General features: G+C 34.6%; 1 protein-coding gene across 1 annotated transcript in view; it reads left to right on the forward strand.

Annotated features, from left to right (window-relative positions):
* CCDC39 (coiled-coil domain containing 39) overlaps positions 1-25,183 on the forward strand; it is a 45,905-nt gene that overhangs the window by 11,092 nt on the left and 9,630 nt on the right. Inside the window, exons 4-13 of the mRNA XM_004001176.6 lie at positions 187-345; positions 1,101-1,193; positions 1,290-1,418; positions 5,037-5,228; positions 7,965-8,068; positions 8,401-8,533; positions 11,849-12,043; positions 12,982-13,146; positions 15,840-15,977; positions 18,226-18,434. Coding sequence (XP_004001225.2) covers positions 187-345; positions 1,101-1,193; positions 1,290-1,418; positions 5,037-5,228; positions 7,965-8,068; positions 8,401-8,533; positions 11,849-12,043; positions 12,982-13,146; positions 15,840-15,977; positions 18,226-18,434 — 1,517 coding nt within the window. The remainder of the gene's footprint in view (positions 1-186; positions 346-1,100; positions 1,194-1,289; positions 1,419-5,036; positions 5,229-7,964; positions 8,069-8,400; positions 8,534-11,848; positions 12,044-12,981; positions 13,147-15,839; positions 15,978-18,225; positions 18,435-25,183) is intronic.

Below are 25,183 nucleotides of genomic sequence, written 5' to 3' on the forward strand. Positions count from 1 at the left end.
GGTATGTTACACACACACACACACACACACACACACACACACACACACACACATATATATGTGGTGGTAAGAACAGGATTTCTTCTTTCCTTTTTAATATGTTCTATAGTATGTAATGTTTTATTTTAGTTTGTATAGTAAATAATATTTTGTAATTTCTCCCTAACCCTTTTCTTTGGAAATTAGACTAACATATTTAAAACTACTCAAAAATTGGATAGTTTGAAATGTCAGATGAACTGGGACCAGCAAGCCTTGGAAGCCTGGTTAGAAGAATCAGCTCATAAAGACAATGATGCCCTCATTCTTCAGAAGTACGCACAACAAGATGATAATAAAATTAGGGTGAGAAATTATAAATTGTAATGTTAGGTTTTCTCTGAATCTGTAGTATGTGATCCTTTTTACCGAAATTAGATTTATAATTTTAAAGCAGTAGTTCTTAAACTTTTTTGAGTCAGAGACTCCTTTGACAATCTAATAAGCCAAGGATCCTCTCTTTAGAAAAATGACTGTACTCAAATAGTTACAAAATTTTACTGAGAGTTTTATAGATCCTCTGAAACCCTCTGACCATTTAGGAATCCACAGACTCAATTCTGATTGAGAAGAATTCTCAAAAGTATTTCAGAGAAGAAAGTTTTTTACTAAAATGTTGTATAAATATTTTAACTACTTTTATCTAAATAATGGTTTGAATTTAACATCGTGTTTGCTGATTTGAGACTATAGTGCTATTGATTACTTAATATATTATTATAACCATTACTTAAAATCTACTTGTAATTAAATCTGTTAATACTTTTGTATTATGAAACATGCTATTTTCTAATGGATATGATACAAAATGCATTATTTTAAATGACAAATTGTTAATGTTTTTTCTAACTAAAAAGTATTAAAAGTCTTTTTAGAAACAATTTAGTTTTCATTGCAACCCTTTGGAATTAAAAGGAAATGTATGAATTATTTCGTAGTTGTTTTAGATGGCAAATAAATGTGTATCTATAATATAATAGTACTTAATGTAAGACATGCTAATAGCTTTTAAGTGAATAAAACAACAATTTTGAATATTTTTACATGTAACTACATCATAGGCACTGACGTTGCAATTAGAAAGACTGACTTTGGAATGTCATCAGAAAAGAAAGGTACTTGACAACGAACTTACAGAGACTCTAAGTGCACAGGTTAGTTTAGTGAGTATTTTTATTTCTTAATTGTCAAAGGGATGTATACAAAAGCACTTAAATTCACAAAAATGTTATTTGCTCTGTATTTGACAGTTAGAATTGGATAAAGCAGCACAAGATTTTCGTAAAATTCATAATGAAAGACAAGAACTCATTAAACAGTGGGAGAACACAATAGAACAGATGCAGAAGAGAGATCGAGACATTGATAACTGTGCCTTGGTAAAGTAGTTGTTTGGTCCTTGCAATGTTCAACTGTATTATTCTCTTTTGTATTTAACCCATTCATTTCAAATGTAACTCACATTGCTATTTGAAAGTCACTTTTGTAGCAGGGTTTAATAGTTTTGGTAAATGTTTTCCAAGCTTAACTCTTTCCATTTAGATATGTGATTTTATGAAGATTATTTACTTATGGTATAATGACGCTGAAGACTGGATCCTGTCATCTCTGAAATGTGGAACAAGAGAAAGTCAATAGATAATGTTGGTGCAGTAAAGCCAATGCTCTGACTTACACATGGTTATCCACAGTGTTTTGAATTTAACGTATGTGCTATTTGGTAGTAATTACTGGTGTAGGGAAATGAGATTCATGGATAGTCAAGAAACAAAAAGGGAGAGTCAGGAAAGAAACCTAAACTGTGATAAAGCTTTCACTTTTGAAACTGAGGCACCCATAATAGGTTAGAAGCATGGAAGGGAAGGAATACCACACTGATTAAACATAGACCTAGTGTTATCTTTTGCTATTTTCAGAGGTTAATTTAGAAGTTTTTTTGAAAATCATTAAGGAACAAAATAGGGGTGAGTAAAGATGGGAAGATTAGGGAAAGTTGGGAAGGAGAAGGAATTGAGGAGGAAAGAAAGCAGATGAGAAGATGTTTTAACTTCCATTCTAAATCTACTACATGGAAAGGCATTTGGCAAGCGGCTCAGGTCACTGGAAGTTTGGAAATCTCATATCTGTATGAGGTTTACTTGTTATATGTGACTTAAATGTAAATATTTTATTTTAAATGTCTGTAAGTGACCAACATTATCAACAAAGTGGCCTATGCCTTCTTTGGAGGGACAAGGGAGAACCAGTTTTGACTATGAGTTCCACTTAATTCTTAATGCTGATCTTGGTTTTAAGCATCAAGTCCTGACTGCTTCCTCTTTGTAAATCAAATGTGATAGATCCAAGACTGCAGATCTATGTGCAATAGAACTGCATTCTCTTACAACCCCACAGCTAAATTGACTCAGCCTGCTGATTTGGCAAAATATACAGCTGGTCTCTGGTCATATTCATATTGGTTCCTTATTGACATCTCCTGGTTGTCTGTATTGTAAGAGAATAGGGAGGATGCTAAGAAGTGGCTCCATAGGTAGGGGTTTGCTTCCAAGTGTTTAAGAACTGGCTCCCCATTTGTAGCATTTCTGATTTCTGTGGTGAAACTACTTCCATACCAACATGACTCTGCTCAACAGAGTTGAAAAGAGATGTGTCAGTCAGTTCTGGTGAGCCAGTGAAAGCCAGTTCATACCGCTAGAGGATTTAATCTCTTGTTCCTCTTCCTCCAAAACAGTTCCTGCCTTCTTAGTGTCTTCTTGGCAGGAGTCTGAGTATATGAACCTATGAACCTGAAATTGGCTTTTTTTTTAAGTTTACTTATTTATTTTGAGAGAGAAAGGGAGGGAGAAAGCGTGCTTGAGAGTAGGGGAGTGGCAGAGAGCGAGGGAGAGAGAGAATCCTAAGCAGGCTCTGGGCTGTCAGTGTGGAGGCTGACATGGGACTCCATCTCATGAACCATGAGATCACTACCTGAGATGAAATGAAGAGTTGGATGCTTAACTGAGCCACCCAGACTCCCCTGAAATTGGCTTCTTAAAATAAACTTTTATGTCATTTAGAAAAGGAAAAATATTTTTCTATTATGCTTTTATTCCAGTGTAGAAATTTTGGGACATTACTGTACTTATCAGCATCACCTACATAAACTTAACTGTGAGTAGATAACACTGTTAAAAAATGTGAAGGTTGAAGTAGGTGTTAGAATATCTGGTTAAATGGTAGAAAAATCAATATAAGGCAGAAAATTCTCGAATGGTCGTTTGACATATATGAACTTAGGAAGTTTTGACCCGTCTTTGGTTGAATAAACACAGCAGATCTACAGAACGCTACATTATATAATGTTAATTGTTATAGAAAACATATAGGAATACTAGACTAAATAAATTAAAGATTTTTAAAAAATGTAGTACATTTCAGATATATATCCACTTAATATGCTAATATGTACAATATTACCTGCCGCATTTCTAAAATTTATTGATTTCAGATACCCTCTGAAATTATATGATTTCACATACCCTCCCCCAACCTGATTTTCTGTGATTAGTTGTTTGGTGGGACCCCATTTGGGAAAACTTGAAAGAAATACATTTTAGAGTAAATTTTCCTTCTCCCTCCAATTCATTCAATATATTGCTGTCAACATCACTTGTAAAAACCATAGATGGCCTTTTTATTCCTCAGCTCTAAAATCTTCTTTGTTTCATGTTGCTTAAAAATTGAACCTCTTGGGGGATGCCTGGGTGGCTCAGTTGGTCCAGCATCCAATTCTTGACTTCATCTCAGGTCATGATCCCAGGGTTGTGGGATTGAGCCCTGCATTAGGCTCCGTGGTGAGCATGGAGCCTGCTTAAGACTCTCTCTCTCTCTCTCTCTCTCTCTCTCTCTCTCTCTCTCTCTCTTCACCACCGCCCCTGACTCCTCCCCCACTTGGGCTCTCTCTCTCGGAAAAAAACACAAAATTTTTTTAAAAATTGAAGCTTTTTAACATGGCAATTGGAAAATTGAATTTATTCACAGTTGGGTCCTAACCTCTACCTTTCCAGCCTCATTCCTTTCATCTGTACCTGCCCCTTCTTAATATATGCCCATTCTATGCCTGCCTTCCCACCCTACACCTTAACCACATTAGAGCATTTATGCATATCCATTTATTTTTTTAGGTCTGACTTAAAAGAAGCCTCTTAGGTAATGCCTTTTGATAATTCTTCTCAGGTAGACTTCATCATCTCTTTGTTCCCATGGTGCTTTGTTCACATCTCAGTTACTACTTTGTATATTCTGTTTATTTTGTATTCCTAAGACCAAAGGTCTTGAGTGAAGGTATTCTTATTGAAACCAATAACTAAAATGTTATTCTCAAAAGATGAAAAAAAAAAAAAAACTAGTCCTGTGAAATATGTGGAAAAACCATTGGAATCCAACTTTCTATGTAGAAATATTCAACAGTGTTATGTTTTTTTAGATGTCACCTTTTGTTGATAAAAGATTGATATTTTTCTCATCTCTTTAGCCAAGTACCAGATTAAAGAGAAAGAAATCCTTAAAAATATGAGCTTATAGATATTGATGTATAGCCTATTAATATTTTGTTTTTATTCATATAAAAATAGACCTTTTTTTTATACATTTTTAAATGTTTTATTTATTTTTGAGAGAGAGACAGAGTGCAAGTGGCAGGCGGGGGGGGGGGGGAGGGGGCAGAGAGAGAGGGAGACATAGCATCTGAAGTGGGCTCCAGGCTCTGAGCTGTCAGCACAGAGACTAATGTGGGGCCTAGACCCATGAACTGGGAGACCATGACCTGAGGTGAAGTCAGATGCTGAGCTTCCCCGGGGCCCCGGGGCCTCTAAAAATAGACTCTTTAAAGAAAATATTGTCCTAAGAATTTTTGATACAATACTGAATTTGGTTTAATAGAAAAATAATAACTCATTTCCTTTTTGTTTGTTTTGTTCATCATATTAAACATATATTTAACATATTTTTAATCTTAGGCATTAGCAAGGATAAAGCAGGAAATAAGAGAAAAAGAAAATTTGGTTAAAGAAAAGATCAAGTTTTTGGAAAGTGAGATTGGAAATAACACAGAGTATAAGAAAAGAATTTCTGTTGCTGATCGGAAAGTTTTAAAATGTAGAATGGAGTATCAGCGTCATGAAACTAATAGAAATCAGCTGAAGGATGAGGTATGTTAACTAATAAGACTGGTTTGTGTGTTTATGACAAATTACTATAAAAATAAGCATAAAGGCTCTCCTTCGATTAAGGAACTGCCTTCTAGTTCTTTGTCTTATGTCCCTTCACGTTGTGGAACTTTTTGGGTATTCCAATGGCGCCCTGTTTGGTGAAGGCAACAGGAGTGCTAGTCATATCACATGTGGGATGAAGGGGTCCCCCTGGAGTTGTATAGCACACACCTTGCCTGTCACATGTGGTGTTTTGTAGGTGACTTGAGGCAAAATGCTCCTGAGGGGTCTAGACTGGGAACCATGATTATAACTTCCAAAGGGGCAGATGTGAAGGTGAATATTGTAGTGATGACCTGAAGTGGACATATAACATGTCCAGTGCTACATATGTATGGTGGTTTTAACTCAGAGTAGGTGGAGCTATTTGCTTAAGTTCAGTTTCTCACCTTGAGAAGGGATAATATTTCAGTCTGGTAGTGAGACAGTGTAGGGGTAAAATACCTTGAACAGAGAACAAAACTTTTCCTGCTTTGTTCATTTCTTCTTTCGCAGGCACACATGCCCAACTAGATTGTTCCATAGGGAGTGTTAGCAACAAAGGAATTTTTATGAAATTTGTGTCTTGAAGTCACATTAGCTGAAGTTACTGCTGTTTAGTCAGGAAACTGGAATATTGTAGAGCATTTCATTCTATAAGTTGTTATACTTTTTATTTCTGATAAAGAAGGAAAGATGTTTTATTGTCCAAAAAAAGAATAATTACTTAAGATCCTAAAATAGTAAAATAAGCAAATTTCTTGCCTAAATTAAATGTCATTGCTAATAGTTCATTCTTAAAAATTTTTAAATTGCAGAAAAGAATGCAGGGATTCATTCATTCATTTGTTCATAATTTGTTTATTGAGATGCAATTCATATATAATAACTTACCCTTTTGAAGTATGTAATTTAGTGGTTTTTAATATTTCATAGGATGTGCAACCATTACCACTATCTAATTTTAGACTGTCTTTTTCTTTCAAAAAGAAACCTTTTGCCCACTAGCAATCACTCTGCTTCCCTCCACCTACCCAGCCCTGGCAACTACTAATCTACTTTCTGTCTCCATGGATTTGCCTATTTTGGACATTTCATATAAATGAAACCATATCATACAGAGCACTTTATGTCTGGACTCTTTTACTGAAATAATGTTTTCAAGGTTCATCCATGTTATATAGCATGCATTAGTACTTCAATCATTTTTTTCTCTCCAAGTTTTAAAATTTTGTTAAAGTACACATAACATACAGTTTACCATCTTTTTAAAAAATATTTATTTGGTGGGGGGAGACACAGAATCCAAAGCAGTCTCCAGGCTCTGAGCTGTCAGTACAAGCTGTGAGATCATGACCTGAGCCGAAGTCAGGTGCTTAACTGACTGAGCCACCCTGGCGCCCCTACAGTTTACCATCTTAATCATTTCCCAGCATGCAGTTCAGTGGTGTTAAATACATTCCTAATGTTATGCAACCATCACCATCATCCATCTCCATAATTCTTTTCTTCTTGTAAAACTGAAACCCTGTACTTATTAAACAGTAACTCCCCATTCCCCCCTCTTCCCAGCTCCTAGCAACTACCATTTTGCTTTCTGTCTCTAGGAGACTACTCTAAGTTAACTTCACATGAATCAGACAGTATTTATCTTTTTGTGACGGCTTATTTCATTTATTTTACTTAGCATGGTGTCCTCAAAGTTCATCTATATTGTAGCATATGTCAAGGTTTTCTTACTTTTTAAGGCTGACTCCTATTCCATTGTATGTGTGGACCACATTTGGCTTACCCGTTTATCTGTCAGTGGACACTTGGGTTGCTGCCATGTTTTAGCTATTATGGATAATGCTGCTATGAACATGGGTGTACAATTATCTCAGAATTTCTGGATGGCAATTATGGTAATTATGTTTCTGATTTTTTAAGGGACCACCATAGTGTTTTCCATAGTGGCTGTACCATTTTACATTCCCACTAACAGTGCACGAAGGTTCTAATTTCTCCATATTCTCACCACCACTTGCTATTTTCTTTTTTGGCGACAGTCATCTTCATGGAAGAGTGTGAGGTGGGATTTCATTGTATTTGACGTGCATTTTCTTAGTGATAGATGATGTTGAACGTCTTTTCATGAGCTTATTGGCCATTAGTATATCTTTTTTGGAGAAATGTCTATTAAAATCCTTTGCTTATTTTTGAATCAGTTTATTTTTGTTGTTGTTGATGAGTTTTAGAAATTTTCTATATATTCTAGATATTAATCCCTTAGCAGGTATATGATTTTGCAAGTATTTTCTCCACTCTGTGGACTGCGTTTTAACTCTGTTGATATTGTCTTTTGGTGCACAGAAGCTTTTAATTTTGATGAAATCCAATTTGTCTATCTTTTGTTGCCTGTCATATACAATTAATCATTGCCAAATCCAATACTGTGAAGCTTTTGCTCTTTGTACCTGTCACACATCTATGTGGGACTCTGTAATTTGCCAGTATCATACAATAAGTCATTGAAAATGTAATATCAGATCAAAAAGAAAAACTGTTAATATGTATTACAGAAACATCGTTATTGTGTTTATGGGTATGATGTAGGTTAAAAGTTAATATGTTCAGAACAGAACTTCTCAAAAAAGAAATTACCTTATAAGATGTAAAATAAATATATATAATTTCTGTCTGTTAACTAATAAATAGCTGGATTCTTTAAAAGCCACTGTGAATAGAAGTTCTAGTGATTTAGAAGCTCTGCGGAAAAATATTTCCAAAGTAAAAAAGGACATTCATGAAGAAACAGCAAGGTAAGAAAAAAGATATTTAAATATGTTTATAGTTTTTGACTACTTCTAGAAAAATTATTAAATATTTAAGTTTTTGTTAAATAACTGAAAAATTATAGCTACTAAATTATTAAACGTGAAAATAAATTTTCCTGGGTTTTTCATCATAAAGGCTTAGGAATAATATTTTTGTGGCTTATTAAATATGTATTTAATAAATATATAGGGTTTACATAAAGGTAATAAAAAGGTTTATGGCAAAAGAAACCTTCAAATTATATGAAGATAAACTATTCCTTGTTTGTATTAATTTTAGACATGTTTTCTATTTTTTCTTCATAAACTCTCTCCAGGTTACACAAAATTAAAAATCATAATCAGGTTGTAAAGAAAAAATTAAAGCAGATAACTGAGAAAACTATGTCTGTAGAAGAGAAAGCTACCAATTTGGAAGACATGCTAAGGGAGGAGGAAAAAAGTATAAAGGTAAGGTTTACTTTCAGTTTTTAAAGAGTCACAATACATTTAGCAATAGTGAATGAGACTCTTGCGATTATGGGATAGGAGGTCTTTTAAGAGGCTCTGCTTTCTGTTGTGATCCCATTTGTAATTTGTAATCAGAATTTTGAGTTGTTAGACCTCTTTTTATGTGTGGCTTTCTAAAGAGGTTTCTGACCCTCTCTTAAAGCTTCTAATTCTCCTTTAGCTTCACGTTAAGCATTTAATATTGATGTCTTCTTTTGAAGGTTACAGGTAGCCCCTCTACCTTGGATCTCATTCCTTCCCAATGCCTAGTGTGTCCACGGCTCTGCTTGTCATTCATATGTATGTTCTTATATTGTAAACGTACCTGGAAAAATGCCTGTTTTACAATTGATTTCCATCTTTACAGTAGGCTGTCATTTTTTTGTTTTGTTTGTTTGTGATCATATTCCACCCCCCCCCCCCCCCAGTGGTCTACGTTTATTGCCTGTATTTCTTTATCATTTAATGTCTCTGACAGTCTGGCGCCATTTATTAGTAAATGGGCTCTTAAGTGCTTTACTTTACTAACTCTATTGGAATCTCTTTGACATCTTGGTAGCATTTAGGCCAATTTTGAGGAACTGGAAAAGGCTGGTTCACCATTTCCTCTTTGAAAACTTCAAAGTGACTTCTGTGACCTGACACAATTTGCACCACTTCCTGCTTTTTTGCCTTCTTTGAGGGGCAGCTGAAGATCATGGCAAAAATCCCCCATTTGCTGCATATCCAGTATGGTTTCACTTATATTTAGATACAATCCAGCTTCTGCAGTATGCTGTTGTATATTTAAATTCCTGAATAACAAAGTCATGCATCAATATGGACTTGAGCAGTATTTGAGTCCAAATCACACAACATTATTTTTAAAAAATTATGTTTTTTTGTGTGTATGTGGTTTTTTTTTTTCTCCTAAGAGAATGATTTTCAGTTGTCCATGAGATGGGACTATATTAGAACTTACTAGAAATCTGTAAAGACTGAAATTCATATGAAATAGGACTTTTGATGATGACATTAAAAAGGAATTACAGGGGCGCCTCGGTGGCGCGGTCGGTTAAGCATCCGACTTCAGCCGGGTCACGATCTCGCGGTCCGTGAGCCCCGCATCGGGCTCTGGGCTGATGGCTCAGAGCCTGGAGCCAGTTTCTGATTCTGTGTCTCCCTCTCTGTCTGACCCTCCCCCATTCATACTCTGTCTCTCTCTGTCTCAAAGATAAATAAATGTTTAAAAAAAAAAATTAAAAAAAAAAAAAAGGAATTACATTGTAGGGGCACCTGGGTGGGTCAGTCGGTTGAACGTCCGACTTGGGCTCAGGTCATGATCTCACCATTCGTGGGTTCGAGCCCCACGTCGGGCTCTCAGCTGACAGCTCGGAGCCTGGAGCCTGCTTCAGATTCTGTGTCTCCCTTTCTCTCTGCCCCTCCCCCATTCATGCTCTGTCTCTGTCTCACAAAACTGAATAAAAGTTAAAAAAAATTTAAAAAATGAGTGACATTGTTGAAATTAGCTACGTTAGAAAACAACATAGGATTGGCAGTGTATGTGTGCTGCTTGTGCTGTAGCAGAGTTATATTCATAGTCTTGAGTTTTGTAGTTCTTTGGAAAAATCCTTTCTTTGGAGATGTACTATGTTATTAACCACCAAGCACTGACTTTAAAATGCCAGGCAATCTTTGGGAAGGAGTTAAAACTAATAAAAATGGTCTATTATATAAAAATGAATTTTATAAGATTATATTCGATTATATTTCTTACTTTGTGAAAATTTAATGTGCCAATCACAGATTTTTCTTTTTTTTTCATATTGAAGTTCATTTGTTGCCAAAGGGAAATATGCTTATCTGGCTGTAAGAGCACAGAGGGAAATTATTTCAACATTTTAAAATGATAATTTCAGGGCACCTGGCTGGCCCAGTCAGTAGAGCATGCACTCTTGATCTCAGGGTTGTAACACCCCATGTTGGGTGTAGAGGTTACTTAAAAATAAAATCTTAAAAAAATAAAATGATAACTTTCAACAGATGTTGGCATGGGAGACCTATTTGAAGCCTTGAACACATGGTCATGTAGCCTTGAGGTCAAGACAAATCTGCCTCTTGAGAAATGAGCAGTGGGAATCAGGGACTGGTTTCTGTTTCCTAGAAGGCTGCACGTGTGGGGAGGCCAACTGGAGGCAAGGTGTGAGTAAGGGGTAGTGCCAGTAGTGTGTTGGGCCAGCTCTTACCAGCTCACAAGAGTTGATAGTTATATTTTCTGGAATTTTGCAAGTCAGCTGCTAAACATAGCTATTATTAAAAATTAAATTATATAGACTTATAATTAAATACATAATATTAAAAACAAAGTAATCAGTACTGAGCACTCATCACTTCCAAATTATTTTACTACATTTTACTATTATCTGTTTATACTCTTAAGTTTAAGGTTACTTCCATTTACAGTGTACGGTGTAACCTCTGTACAGTAGAAATGCTACATAATAATCTGCTACTGCATATCACATCCCAACTCTGCATTTAGTAGAATCGTGTCAGTAGCTTGAAATTGGCCAGATTGGGAATATTTATACAGTGAAAATCAGCTTCTTCCCCCTAATCTCCCATCTGCTGGAAAGCTGGTGGTGGTGGTTAAATATTTACCTGCTCACCACTGGATAGTGTCCAGAAGAAGGTGGGAGATTGAGTGATGTGAATTCTTCCCTGTAACACTCTCAAGACTTCAGCAACTTTTTTGTGAACTTACAGGCTGTGTTTCAGCAGTATATTTTCTTTTCTTTCTTTCTTTTTTTAATGTTCATTTATTTTGAGAGAGTATGAGTGGGGGGAGGGGCAGAGAGTGAGGCACAGAGAGAATCACAAGCAGGTTCCATGCTGTCACCACAGAGTCCAACCTGGAGCTTGATCCTACAAACCATGGAATCATGACCTGAGCTGAAATCAAGAGTTGGATGCTTAACTGACTGAGCCACCCAGGCACCCCTATTTTATTTTCTAAGGAAACCAGTGAAATAGCCAAGTTCCAAGGTCAGAGTGACATGGGGTAGAATTAAAGATGATAGATCAAAGTGAATGATGTGGGGATAGAAAACTGCTATTCTATCTACTAGAATAGACTACAAGAAATGTTGGAGATGTACTGAAATTGTGGGAAGGGCATTTTTATATTCTGAAGGGCTAAATGTTGGGGGGTTAGTGACCCCCCAAATTATAATGTTCGTATAATAAAACCTTTCAAAGTATTATAATTTCATTGATCACTATTATTCTTATCATCAGGAAGTGCAAGTTCAATTGAACATAATGAAAGATGTGCTATTTAAGAAAGTTCAGGAATTACAGACTGAGACAATGAAAGAAAAAGCTGTCTTATCAGAAATTGAAGGAACTCGTTCCTCTCTAAAGCACCTCAACCATCAGTTACATAAACTGGATTTTGAAACCTTGAAGCAGCAAGAAATTATGTACAGTCAGGTAGATGATACTCTTATTAATATCTTCCATATTGATTTGTTATAGTTGCGGTGGTCAGGATACTGCAATGTCCTGAAAAAAACAAAGATTTTGAAAGCACTCTTGGAGGGATAGATGGATGCTGAAGATGGGGTTTCATGTTTGGTCAGTAGTAGGGTAAGGGAGCCTTAAAAACTATTTTTTTTCTTGATTTGAAATAAACTGGTAAGAGGATAGACAACTCTAGTAAGGGACAGCCATGCTTTAAAGGAACATAGGGCAACCAGGCCTGGACTGAAATAAAACAAGGAGTGAGATATATGAGACCTGGAAAAATTGAGTCTTAGCTGTGCAAACATAGACATCCCACCCCAACCCCTAGACTGATAGTTTAAAAGTATTTTAAAAGTTTTTCTTATTTGTTCTATTCATAGATTCTGTCTCATGAAGCCTTAATATGACCCCTCTCTACATCTTAATTTCCCTGTCTAATGTATTCTTAGTTTCTCAAAATTAAAGATGCTAAAGTATTATTTAAGAAAATAATTCATTGGAAGTTCGTTAAATTTGAGCCATTTGTGGCTAACAATTCGTGACTCCTTTTGTGTATCCCTTAGAAAATGTACCCTCGAAAATCCATGTTCTTGTAAATACAGTGGATTTACTGCAGTTCCATCCTAGTAGTAGGAGAAATACCTTCCTAGCTGACTTCTTATATTTTCAGAAGATTACTTCTATGTCACTATTATGTATCTTGGTTATTGAAGAATAGTTTGCTATTTCTCCGCTTAGAGTTAAGAAGGATTTTATATTACAAATTATTGAAGGATTAAAGTGACTTTAGTAAATGATGACACCTAAGACTAAACTTATAAGAAAGTGTTTATTGTGTTTTTACATTTGTAGAAATGGTTTTAACTTTGTTTGTCTTTACTATCTTTTTTTAAATTATGTAATAGGATTTTTACATTCAACAAGTGGAACGCCGAATGTCACGATTAAAAGGAGAAATTAATTCTGAAGAAAAACAAGCTCTTGAAGCAAAAATTGTTGAACTTAAAAAGACATTGGAAGAGAAAAAATCTACATTTGGCCTTTTGGAAACACAGATCAAGAAGCTTCATGTAACTTAGTCAAAATACTTTTGATGCTTTAAATATCCTAGTCATTACTCTGTTTTAAGTCAACATGTTCCTAAGACTTTACTTTGGATAGGATGATTGCCAAGTTACCTGCATATATAACAAACGTATGAACTAATGTTCATGTTTCTATACTGACTATGAGAGAGAATATAACATTACCATTGATTATGCATTTAATATATTCCAAGTATATTACATGTCTTTAGCATTTCATTTAATCTTTATCAGTGTCTTGTGAGGGACATGTTATTATTTGTGTGACAAATTAAGTACATTGTCCATGGTTACACAACTAGTATGTGGAGAGCTAGGATGTGATCCCTGGTCCATCAAAATACTCTTAAATAGTACCATGATTTAAAACATTGATAAATTCCATTTTTGATTTTGTTTTTTCCAGATAACTTGATTGCCCTTTATCACTGAAATGACCCTTTATAGGTCATCTGTTGTTGTTATTCATATATTTACTTGGTAACAATATTTTGAATGACTATTTTGTTAATAAGGTAAAAATGTTCTTCACCTTTCAGTATTTTAATGTTTATGGTCATATAAAACCTGTATTAAGGGAACCTATGTAATGTAAAACCTATGTTAAAATTTAACTAGAAAGTAAGAGTGAAGGAGTGAGATTATGGATCTGAATGGGATGAGAACCCCAAAGAATTTGTCATTTACAATTTGAAATGCTTGTGTTGAGTGTCCTCTAGTGGTTATAAAAAGAATTGCTCTGAATTCCTTTAGGGCTACCAAGGTGAAAGTGAGCTCTTATTTTGTAAAACAAACAAACAAATAAATATTTATTTTAATATATTTTTTAGTTAATATATAGTATAGTAATGATTTCAGGAGTAGAACCCAGTGATTCATCACTTACGTATAACACCCAGTGCTCATCCCAACAAGTGTCCTCCTTAATGCCCGTTACCCACTTAGCTCATCCCCCCACCCAACACCCCTCCAGCAACCCTCAGTTTGTTTCTCTGTATTTAAGAGTCTTATGGTTTGCCTCCCTCTCTGTTTTTATCTTATTTTTCCGTCCCTTCCTCTATTGTGCTCATCTGTTGTGTTTCTTAAATTCCACATATTAGTGAAATCATGTTATTTGTCCTTCTCTGATTGACTCATTTCACTTAGCATAATACATTCTACTTCCATCCGTATTGTTGCAAATGGCAAGATTTCATTCTTTTTGATCACTGAGTAATATTGCATTGTCTATATCTACCACATCTTCTTTATACATTCATCACTTGATGGACATATGGGCTCTTTCCCTAATTTGGCTATTGTTGATAGTGGAAATGAGTTTTTAAAGATATTAAAGCTAGTTAGCCTTCTAATGAAGGTTTGCTCTTCTAAATAGTAGCATGACATTGTGAAGTCATTCTGCATTACTTCTCCCATCCCACTCCATCTACTCTTTTGCATAATAGAAACAAAGTCCTTCTGCTTGAAAATCACCTTCAGTTAAAAGTTTTTCATTCTAAAAGTTAATTTTATGAAATGACATGTTTATAAAAAAAATTCTTACTGTCTAACTACAATCTTAGGCATTTAAAAAAAAATTTTTTTTGAGAGTGAGACAGAATGTGAGTGGGGGAGGGGCAGAGAGAGAGGGAGACACAGAATCTGAAACTGCCTCCAGGCTCTGAGCTGTCAGCACAGAGCCCAACATGGGACACAAACTCACAAGCTATGAGATCTTGACCTGAGCCAAAGTCAGAAGCTTAACTGACTGAGCCACCCAGATACCCCTACAATCTTGGGTTTTGATTTCTCAGAGAAATATAGGTAATGAGAAAGGCAGGAAGGAGGGAGAGAGGAAGAGAAAGAAAAGGACAGAGGGAGAGAGAAATAGAACTACATCTTGAAACTAGAATGTTTTTGCTTTAGATGCCCAGACAGGACTGAGAGCACTAACCTTGTTCTGAGCTCTGGGTGAGTGGAGAGATGCAAACTGTTATAAAAACAGTAAGCTGGTATCTGGGAATGTGTGACACAGTTAAGCATCTACTGGAATTAGATCTTTTCTAGCATTTTTCTCTCTAGCAAGATGTGATTATACATGTAATTAAATAATAGTAATAATACATGACATTTCTTTGTGTCAAACACTGTTGTATATACCCGTCAACAGTAACATCTTTAATCTTCACAGTAGCCTAGGGAAGTAGGTGTTGTTACCATCTCTATTTTAGAGATGAGGAAACTGAGGAAGAGATTACCTACCAGGGTCAGATGACTAATGTGTAATTGAGGCCATCTGATTCTAGAGCTTGTGCTGTTAACAAGACCCTATGGTTTTAGACTGTTAAGGTTTATACCTTCTGTGACTTGGGTTGAATCAAATAATGAACTTCCTCCTCATATTTCTACCCATAAATGGCAATCATTCAGTAATTCAGGATGAACCATACATACTATTTCCCAGAATTAGAACCTAAGCCAAATCAATAAAATCAATAGGTGATAAAATGAAAATGTTTCTATGTGAATATATCCATGTATATTATATTGGAAACATTAGAATGTGAAGAGTGAGATTTAAAAACCCAATTATCATAAATATTCAATGGAGCATATAATTTAATGTAAGATATGTTTAATAGTATGTGCTTAATGCTATTTAAAATATGTATTTATGTACCTTTTCCCTCTTTTTACAGAACGATCTTTATTTTATCAAGAAGTCACATAGTAAAAATTGTGGTGAAAAACAGTCCCTCATGACCAAAATAAATGAACTAAACCTTTTCAATGACAGATCAGAGAAAGAATTTAATAAAGCCAAAGCTTTGAAACAGGTGCAGTAAAATCATATATGCATATATTAAAAACCACATGTTTTAATACTAATTATAGAAAAAATTTTAAATATATCAAATTATAAGGAAGTAAACTAAGTAAGTCACTATAGTAGCTGTATACTAGAGAAAGTGTTAAAGTTATATTATTTCCTTTCAGTCTTTTGAAGAAAATTGGCTTTATATATATTATAAAAAAATGGAAAATATATGATCTCCTTCCATGTATGTCTCCAAACATTAAATATTAAACATTAAGTATTCTTTAAAAATTATTTTTAAAGGCTTTCTACAGGTTATTGCTGAAGTTACCATAATTTAGTTAACTGTCTCCTGTTTTTTGGATACGTGTTTATTTCCAATGTTTGGTTATTCTGTTATAGTAATCTCAGGGGTGCCTGGCTGGCTCAGTTGGAGCATGTGACTCTTGATCTCAGGGTCATGAGTTTGAGTCCTACATTAGGTATGGAGCCTACTTAAAAATATTTTAAAAAATAAAAAAACATAAATAGTATTATCATATACCATGGACATATATCATTGTATAATTGTTCAATGAGTTCCTTAGGGAAAATTTCTAAGTGTATAATTATGGTCCAAAAAGAATGAATATTTTCAGTGTCTTGAAACTATTTTCAAGCCTAATTGTTTTCTAGAGGATTCAGTTAATACTCCCATCAACAGGGTGTAAGCATTCTGTTGCATTCACCACCAGTAAGTCTGGATATTATAATTTATAAAACTGTTGCCAATTTGATGGGCAGACATAGTATCTCATTGTTTTAGTGTAAATTTTTTAAATTGGTGACACGTGAAAACATTTCATGATTAAACATAAAATTTAAAATATTTATGTTTAAATAAAAATATTTAAAACATTTTTTCTATCATGATATATTCCATAATCTTTCTTTTTTGGATCTCTAGTTTATTATCTTGGCCCATATTACCATTAGGAGATATATACATACACACACACACACACACACACACACACACACACACACACTTTTTTTAATGTTTATTTTGAGAGAGAGAAATAGAGAAAGAGAGAGACAGCATGAGTGGGGGAGGGGCAGAGAGAGAGGGAGGCACAGAATCCAAAGCAGGCTCCAGGCTCTGAGCTGTCAGCACAGAGCTCAATGTGGGGCTTGAACTCGTTAACTGCAATATCATGACCTGAACCTAAGTCAGACACTCAACCAACTGAGCCACCCAGGTGTCCCAGGAGGTTTATGTTTTTAAGTAGCTTTGCAAAAGACCTTCATACGTAAAAATATTAACTCTGTCATAAACATTGTCAATATTTTTTCCATTTATGTTTAAATTTTTATTTAGGTTTTTGACATTAAAAACTTAAAAAAAATTTTTTTTAATTTATTTTTGAGAGAGGCAGAGACAGGGCATGAGCAGAGGAGGAGCAGAGAGAGAGGGAGACACAGGTCTGAAGTAGACTCCAGGCTCTGAGCTGTCAATACAGAACCTGACATGGGGACATCATGACCTGAGCTGAAATTGGACACTTAACCAACTGAGCCACCCAGGCGCCCCCTTAAAAACTTTTCTTGACATCAAATATTTAAGTGTTTTTCCCTGCATAATTTTTATGCTTAGAAACTTCTTTATCATACTAAAAATCAAACAAATGTTTACTATTCCAGTAATTGCATTGGTTTCATCTCTTAAGTTTTTCATGCTTCTGGAATTTATTTTTGGTACATTTGAGATGTATGGATCCAATCTTTTCTCCAACTGAAAAGCTATGTTTTGAAATAATAAAGTCTTACATTCAGGAGGGTTTGTTTCTATTCTGAAAATTGATCTATTTGTGTATTCTTGTATCAATCCCCTATCCATGACTGAATTGTTTAGAATAAAAATTTTTTACACATTATTTTGTGAGATTTAATTTAGAATATAAATGTGCTTATCCATAAGGCTTTACATATTTCCTAGATTGTAAATTTCATTTTTAGGAGTGACTTCTTTCTTTTTTCTTTTAGTAAAATTTAAATTTCAAATTGAAATATAATTAAAGACTTGAAATAACTATAACCCCTTTCTTAAAATAAAAAACGAAGAAAAACCATCACTCAGAGCAATCTAAATTTAATCCTACTTATCTTGGTCAGTGGTCAAATTAGAAAATGTTGTATTTTCAAGTTTGACTTTTGTGGCAATAACAAAAAAATTTTGGTTTGGGTATAACATTAATTATTTCAATATCTGACAATTTTGTTGTTGATAGGATTTGATGATAGAAGACAACCTTTTAAAACTTGAAGTTAAGCGTACTCGAGAAATGCTTCACAATAAGGCAGAAGAAGTACTTTCTCTGGAAAAAAGAAAACAACAATTACAAAGAGCTATGGAAGAAAGAATTGAAGAAATTAAGGTTCATAAAACAATGCTTGCATCACAAATAAGATATGTTGATCAAGAACGGCAAAACATAAGGTAATAATTCTAGTTTTAAAATACTGCTAAAAGTTTTTGAAAATGTGTGTCTGATGTTAGAAGAACTGACTGGATGTTTATCTTCTCCTTGTTTGAAAAGGCTTTTAATATATAGGGCATATTTTAGTCATAAATCTATGCTTTTTCCTCTCTATCTTTTTTAGAAAATTAATTAATTATTTAATATACATCCAAGGTAGATAGCATATCGTGCAACAATGATTTCAGGAGTAGATTCCTTAATTCCCCTTCCTCATTTATCTCATACCCCCTCCCACAACCCCACCAGCAATTTCCCCCATTGAGGATAATTTTTAAAAAATAAAAAAAACATAAATAGTATTATCATATACCATACTCTCCCCCTATTTCTACCTTCTTTCCACAAGCAAAAACAGCTCCCTGCCCTCCACGGCTTCTTTTTCCCCAAGTTCAGCTCTCTGTGTAACATACCTGTCAAGTTCTGTGGTTCAAGTTTTGCATATTGTTTTGTTAATCCTCAAATAAGTTTTGTAGGTATGCAAGATGGTTTAATGTGGATCTGGCTGCATTTCAGGGATGAAAGATGCAAAATAAACTTCCATGCCCTTCCACCATCTTGGCCTCTCTTCTCTCTTTCCTTTGAATCACCCTTCATTCTTTAGATCATCCTTTTTACAATGAGATCAATAATTCTCTTGGAACTGATTTTTGTGTATGGTTTGTGTTAAGAGTTCAATAACATGTTTTCCTTTATGGATACCCAATAGCTACATTTATTGAAACATTTTAAGGGGTTTTGCATATATTTTATAAAAAAAGATTTATTCCTAGCTACGTGCTATTTTTAAAAATGTTTCTGTCAATGTTATCTCCTATTAAATTATTTCATTTTTGGTTTGTTGCTGGCATTGTAAGAAATACAGTTGATTTCTATATATTAAGAATCCAGCAACTTGCTTAAACTTTTATTAATTCTGATAGTTGATCTGTAGATTGATTTCTAGGTATTTCATTCACATCATTTGCAGTGACAGTTTTGTGTCTCCCTTTTCAGTCTTATAACTTCTCTTTCTCTTGACTCACTGCCCTTGTTATCTAACCTTTAGGTCAGTGCTGACTAGCAGTGGTGACTGCTAGTCACCCCCTTGTCTTGTGCCTGATTTTGAAGGCAAAATGTTCATTGCTTTATCATTAGGTATGAATTGTAGAATTAAAAAAAATACTCTTTAGAAGATTATGGGAGCACCCATCTATTTTCATTCATTGCTAAGAGGTTATTTTGTTTCATCAAAGTGGATGTTGACTTTTGTTATGTGCTTTTCCTGTATTCACTGATATGATGTAGCTCCTTTAGTCTGTTAATATAATTAAATATACTGATTGCTTTTTCAAAGTTCAAACAACATTATATTCCTGGAATAAACAAAACTTCTCTGCCACATACTACATTTTGTATATATCTAGATTTTGTTTGGTAACATTTGTACACAATTATTGCATCCATGGTTATAATTCTCCTTTCTCTATTGCCCTTGTCAAGTCATCAGATTATTAAGGTTATGCTGGCTTTCAGAAAATAATTTTGTGTGTTTCTTATTTTTCTATAGTCTGGATAAGGCTGTGAAAGAGTAGAATTATATCTTTCTTGAATTTTCAAAGATCTTACCAGTAAAGCCATTGGAGGCCTTTTTAAAAAAAGATTTTAAACTGTTGGTTCAATTTATTTATTGACCATAAGACAGTGCGTATTTTTTATTTATTCTTGAGTCAGTTTTAGTTAATTATATTTTTTCCTAGGAAAAATTTCCATTTCATCTAAATTTTCAGTTATTGCCATAAAGCTGTTCGCTGTATCATTTTATTATTATTTAAAATTTTTTTTAATATTTATTTTTGAGAGAGAGAGATAGAGCGTGAGTGGTGAAGGGGGCAGAGGGAGAGGGAGACACAGAATCTGAAGCAGGCTCCAGGCTCTGAGCTGTCAGCACAGAGTCCAACATGGGGCTCAAACTCACAAACTGTGAGACCATGACCTGAGCCAAAGTCAGACACTTCGCCACCCAGGCGCCCAGATTTTTATTATTTTTTAATAGCTATAGTGTTTGTAGCTTTTCATTCCTGGTAATGGTTATTTGTGACTTCTCTGTTTTAGGAGGGATCATCTTTCTTATAGTTAATGAATGTTATTACTGTTTGAAAAAGAAATGTTTCTTGATTTTTTTCTATCGTGAATTCATTTTCTATTTTATTAGTTGCTGCTGTCACATTTATGATTTTTTTCCTTCTATCTTTGTGGGTTTATCTTGATGTTCTTTAACTTCATGAGAGTGATGGTTAGCTAATTATAATTTTCATCTTGAAGGCTAAAACAAGTTAGCTATCTCACGCAATTTTTTTCTTTAAGGGCCAAATAGTAAATATTCTAGGTTTTGTGGGCCATGTGGTCTCTGTTGCAACAACTCAACTCTGTCATTGTAGAGTGAAAGCAGCTATAGATACTAAGAAAATAAATGAGCTTGGATGTGTTTCAATAAAATTTTTGGATGCTGAAGTTTGAATTTCCTAGAATTTTTACTTTTCATGAAGTATAATTTTCCTCTCATTTTTTTTTTTTTTGGAATAACTTTACATTTAAAAATGTAAAAGCCATTCTTTGCTCATGGGCAGGCAGGATGTTTTGCTGACCCTAGATTTTTATCACTGAGTAGTTCATTTTCCATTGCACACGTCTACCCCAATTTATGTGTATATTTGAATTATTTCTTGTTTTGGCTATTACAGATTAGGCTTTATGAATATATGTTTTCTTGGTATGAATATATACTTCCTTTTCTCTTGAGTAAATACCTAGAAGTGGATCATATGATAGGTATTCTTTTTGTCTTCCCTGTCTTTCATTGGCTTTACTGAATTTTTTCTTTTGTTTCCTCTTTTATTATTTGGAATATATACATTCTAATTTTAATATTTTTGTTGGTTATTCTTAAATTCAAAAGAAACTTTAACCTTCCCATTTCTCTGTGAATACTGAAGATTAATTAGCCTCTGATTTTTTTCATTCATAAAAGAGGTAAGACCTTAGCATCTTTTATTGCTATATTTCTCTCTCCAACTTTCACATATTGTTGAAATCACCAATTAGAGTTTTAGGTTGTTATTTATTGTTTTTAATATTATGTCTCTATTTTTAAAGAACTCCTTTGTCATAACTTGTGTTAAACTGTACAGTTGCCAGCAAGAATTTCAATGTAGCTATATACTTTTTTTGATTTAATATTCTTTCATGTATCCTTTGTCATCCTAATTTCTGGATTCTCATTTCATTTCTCTGGAGTATGTTTTGAATTATTTTCCAGAATTGATGTTTTCTGAAATTTTTGAGTCCTTGCATGTTTAAAACATATTTATTCTACTCATATTTAAATTACAGTTGAACTTTGAAAGCATTGTTTTGTATTCTTCTAGATGATAGTGTTGTTTATGAGAGGTCTGATTCAGACTAATTCATTTTATTTTGTATGGTGTCTGGTTTTTGTTTGCTTTCTGAAAAGGTTTGGGACACTCTTTTTATCCTTAGGGTTGAAGAATTTCCCTATGTGTCTGGGTGGTTCTTTTCATTTTTTATTTTTGTTTTTTCATTTTTCTTGTTTGAATTTTGGTGAGCTCTTGCAGTTACTTCATTAATGCTTTTCTTCAGGTCAGGAAAATATTTTTCTACTAGTTCTCTAATTTTTTTCTCATACTATTCTCTGTTTTCTGATTTGTTGGCTCATTTTTAGTGGCTATTGGTCTTCTTAGATCTGTCTTCTGAATTTCTTAATTTTACTCTCATTTTAAAATTTCTGTTCTTTTTATTCTACTTTTAAAGATAGTCTCATTCTCTGTCTCCCTCTCCACTTCCTTTTTGCCTGCTGTTCATTCTCTGCCCCTCCTCCTCTTTCTCTCTAGATCACTGATTTAATCTTTCTTATTTACTACAATTAAATTGAAAAGGGAAAACTATTTGCAAGGATTTTTGTTCCTTCATTGGTCCTTTCTTTTCATACTAGCCCATTCTTGCTTTATGGATAGTTTTGGATCCAAATTCTCTCATCTTTTCGAGACACTGGGATACTTTGAAAGTTCTCTTTTGTCCCATGCATTATTTTTGTATCTCCTAGGGTATGTTCTGTGTTTGCTCATTTTGTTCTTTTCATTTATCCCGTTAACTTCCCAAAATGTCTGATAGTCTTTGGCTTTCTGTTATATTTATTAACAAGTGTTTAATTAATAATCACGATGATTGATATAGTTAGCTGGTATGTGTGTCTTCTGCAATTAGGTAGATCTTTTTTTTCCAGCCGGCCTCTCCTGTAAAGGGAGGACTGCTTGTAGGTGCTGGGCTAATCTGTCCCTTCAGGGTCATAAGGAGTTTTTCCCTGAAGGAGTTTATTTTGGGTGATAAAGACTTTATTTTCTTTATGGATGGAACTTTGTTTTTTTAATAACCTCCACTTTCTTGGGGGCCTGGAATTACATCATGTTCTGTTTTACTTTTCTCTCTAGCTCCAACATACAATGCTAGGAACTTTCGTAATTTGGGAGGTTCTCATTGTAGCATAAATAATTCCTGCCAGCATTTCTGTATACTTTGAGGGGTTGAGGAGAGTGGCCCAAATGTTCTGTAGCAATCCTTTTATTAATTACTTTAATAAATGTCCTCAGAGATCATTCTTGATCTTTTTCTTATTTCTGGGCTTGAATTTTCTCCACACTTCTTTGGTGAAACATAGCTCTTTTTTTTTTAACTTTTTAAATGTTTACTTATTTTAGACAGAGACATGTGAGCAGGGAAGGGCCAGAGAGAGAGGGAGACACAGAATCTGGAAGCAGGCTCCAGGCACTGAGCTGTCAGCACAGAGCCTGATGTGGGGCTTGAACCCATGAACCACAAGATCATGACCTGAGCTGAAGTTAGATGTTTAAATGACTGAGTCACCTAGGCACCCTGGTGAAACATGGCTCTTACTTCTGCATTAATCTTCTGTACATATCTCCATTTTCCCCCCATGTCAGTCATATCCCATTTGTTTCTCATTTTTTTTGTGAATTCATGACAAAATGTGTCTTTCTTGTTCCCAGAGCTGTGGTGGGTTTTTTCCCTTTATTCTTTAACATTTTAGGAAGGAGAGATATACTTGTACTCAGTCCACCATCTTAAGCTGGAAGGCCAGTTATACAAAGGATGAATGAATATTTTTTGATAATACAGCAGTAGTACTGTTACTGCAAAGCTGTAACTTCTGTCACTTAATATATTTTACCACCAACTTTCTTTAAGAGTAAGAAAACTGGTAGGTTGAAGATCTCTGTTTGCCATGGTTAGATGGTGCACCTTCATGATGTTGTAGTAGGCAAATGAGTCATTCTTCATGTTGCCATGCAAATATTAGCATTATTAGTATTATTATAAAATAAGTTTCAAAAAGTTCATAAAATAGGAATTTACTGGAATAAAAGGAAAAAATAATCAGCATATAAAAATTCTAAATCTTGGGAGACAATTCTTCGTGGGTTTCTCATATTTTGTATGCCTTGCAAGGAACGGTACTAAGTTTCCTGTTCTGGACTATCTTTAAAAAATCTTGGTAAAAAACATATTAAATATACCATCTTAACCATTTTTAAGTGTACAGTTCAGTGCTTAATATATCTTTAATATTCACATTGTTGTGTCAGATCTCCAGAACTCTTTCATTTTCTAAAACTGGAATTCTATATGCTCTACACACTAAGCTTCCATTTCCTCCTCCCTTCAGCCCTTGGTAACCACCATTCTTTCTATGTGAATTTGACTGCTTTAGATACTTCATATAATGGAATCATGCAGTATGCTATCCTGAGGCTGTGAAGTGATACTGTGGTTTTGATTTCCATTAAACTATCTTCTAAAAGATGTTCGGATAGTGCCAGAGAGCAGCTCCAGCAACCAGGGGTTCCTGAAGGATGAACGGCATCAGCGAAAAAGTGAAAACAAAACAAAACAAAAATAAAATGGACATAGACAACAGCAGTGTGTTGAACTGGCTGATTTATTGTAGCAAACGTGGCATTATATTGGCTAGTGATTTCCTTGTAGCATATGTCATCTATGTTTTGACCTAATTTTGAAAATGTTCCTATGTGGAATCAACCTTTAAGAAATAACATGGCGATTTTCTCATAATGTCCCGCCCTTTGATTATTGATTAATCTCTTACATTATTCCATTATGGACCTGCGTTTATCTATAATCTTATAAAGCATTTGCTTTGCTGTTTTCATGAAAGGTCATCTCTCTCTCAACACCTCAAGTGGAACAGTTACAGGGAGATGACCTCCCGGTTGTTTTTTTCCGAACCACTTGAAGCCAGAAGAACAATGTGTTTGCCTCGGTCCGAGGTGCCAGGAAGGGGCCGAAAAAGCCTTAGAAACCCATGCCTCATACATTCTCAGAGAGAGAGAGACAATGCACCTAGGAACCAATGAACCATTCTGTACCTTAACCGACTAGGTTCAGTCATCATCTGGAATGCCTCTGGGGGCCAGGTGGGCCTAGGGGTTGAAGTCACCTGTGCCCAGAGATACACTCCTTAGGTGCTGGAGTGGGGCTTTCAAATCCATGTGTCTCTGCTTTCCAGGTCCTCTTTGCTGACAAATGCATGAGGTTATCCTTCCTGTAAGTAGAGGAGTCTCCATAGGGGATGGCAAGGGCTAAATGTAAGGCCGCACAATTTCTTGCGGAACCT

This window comes from Felis catus, chromosome C2, assembly GCF_018350175.1.
Source record: "Felis catus isolate Fca126 chromosome C2, F.catus_Fca126_mat1.0, whole genome shotgun sequence".
NCBI lineage: Eukaryota > Metazoa > Chordata > Mammalia > Carnivora > Felidae > Felis > Felis catus.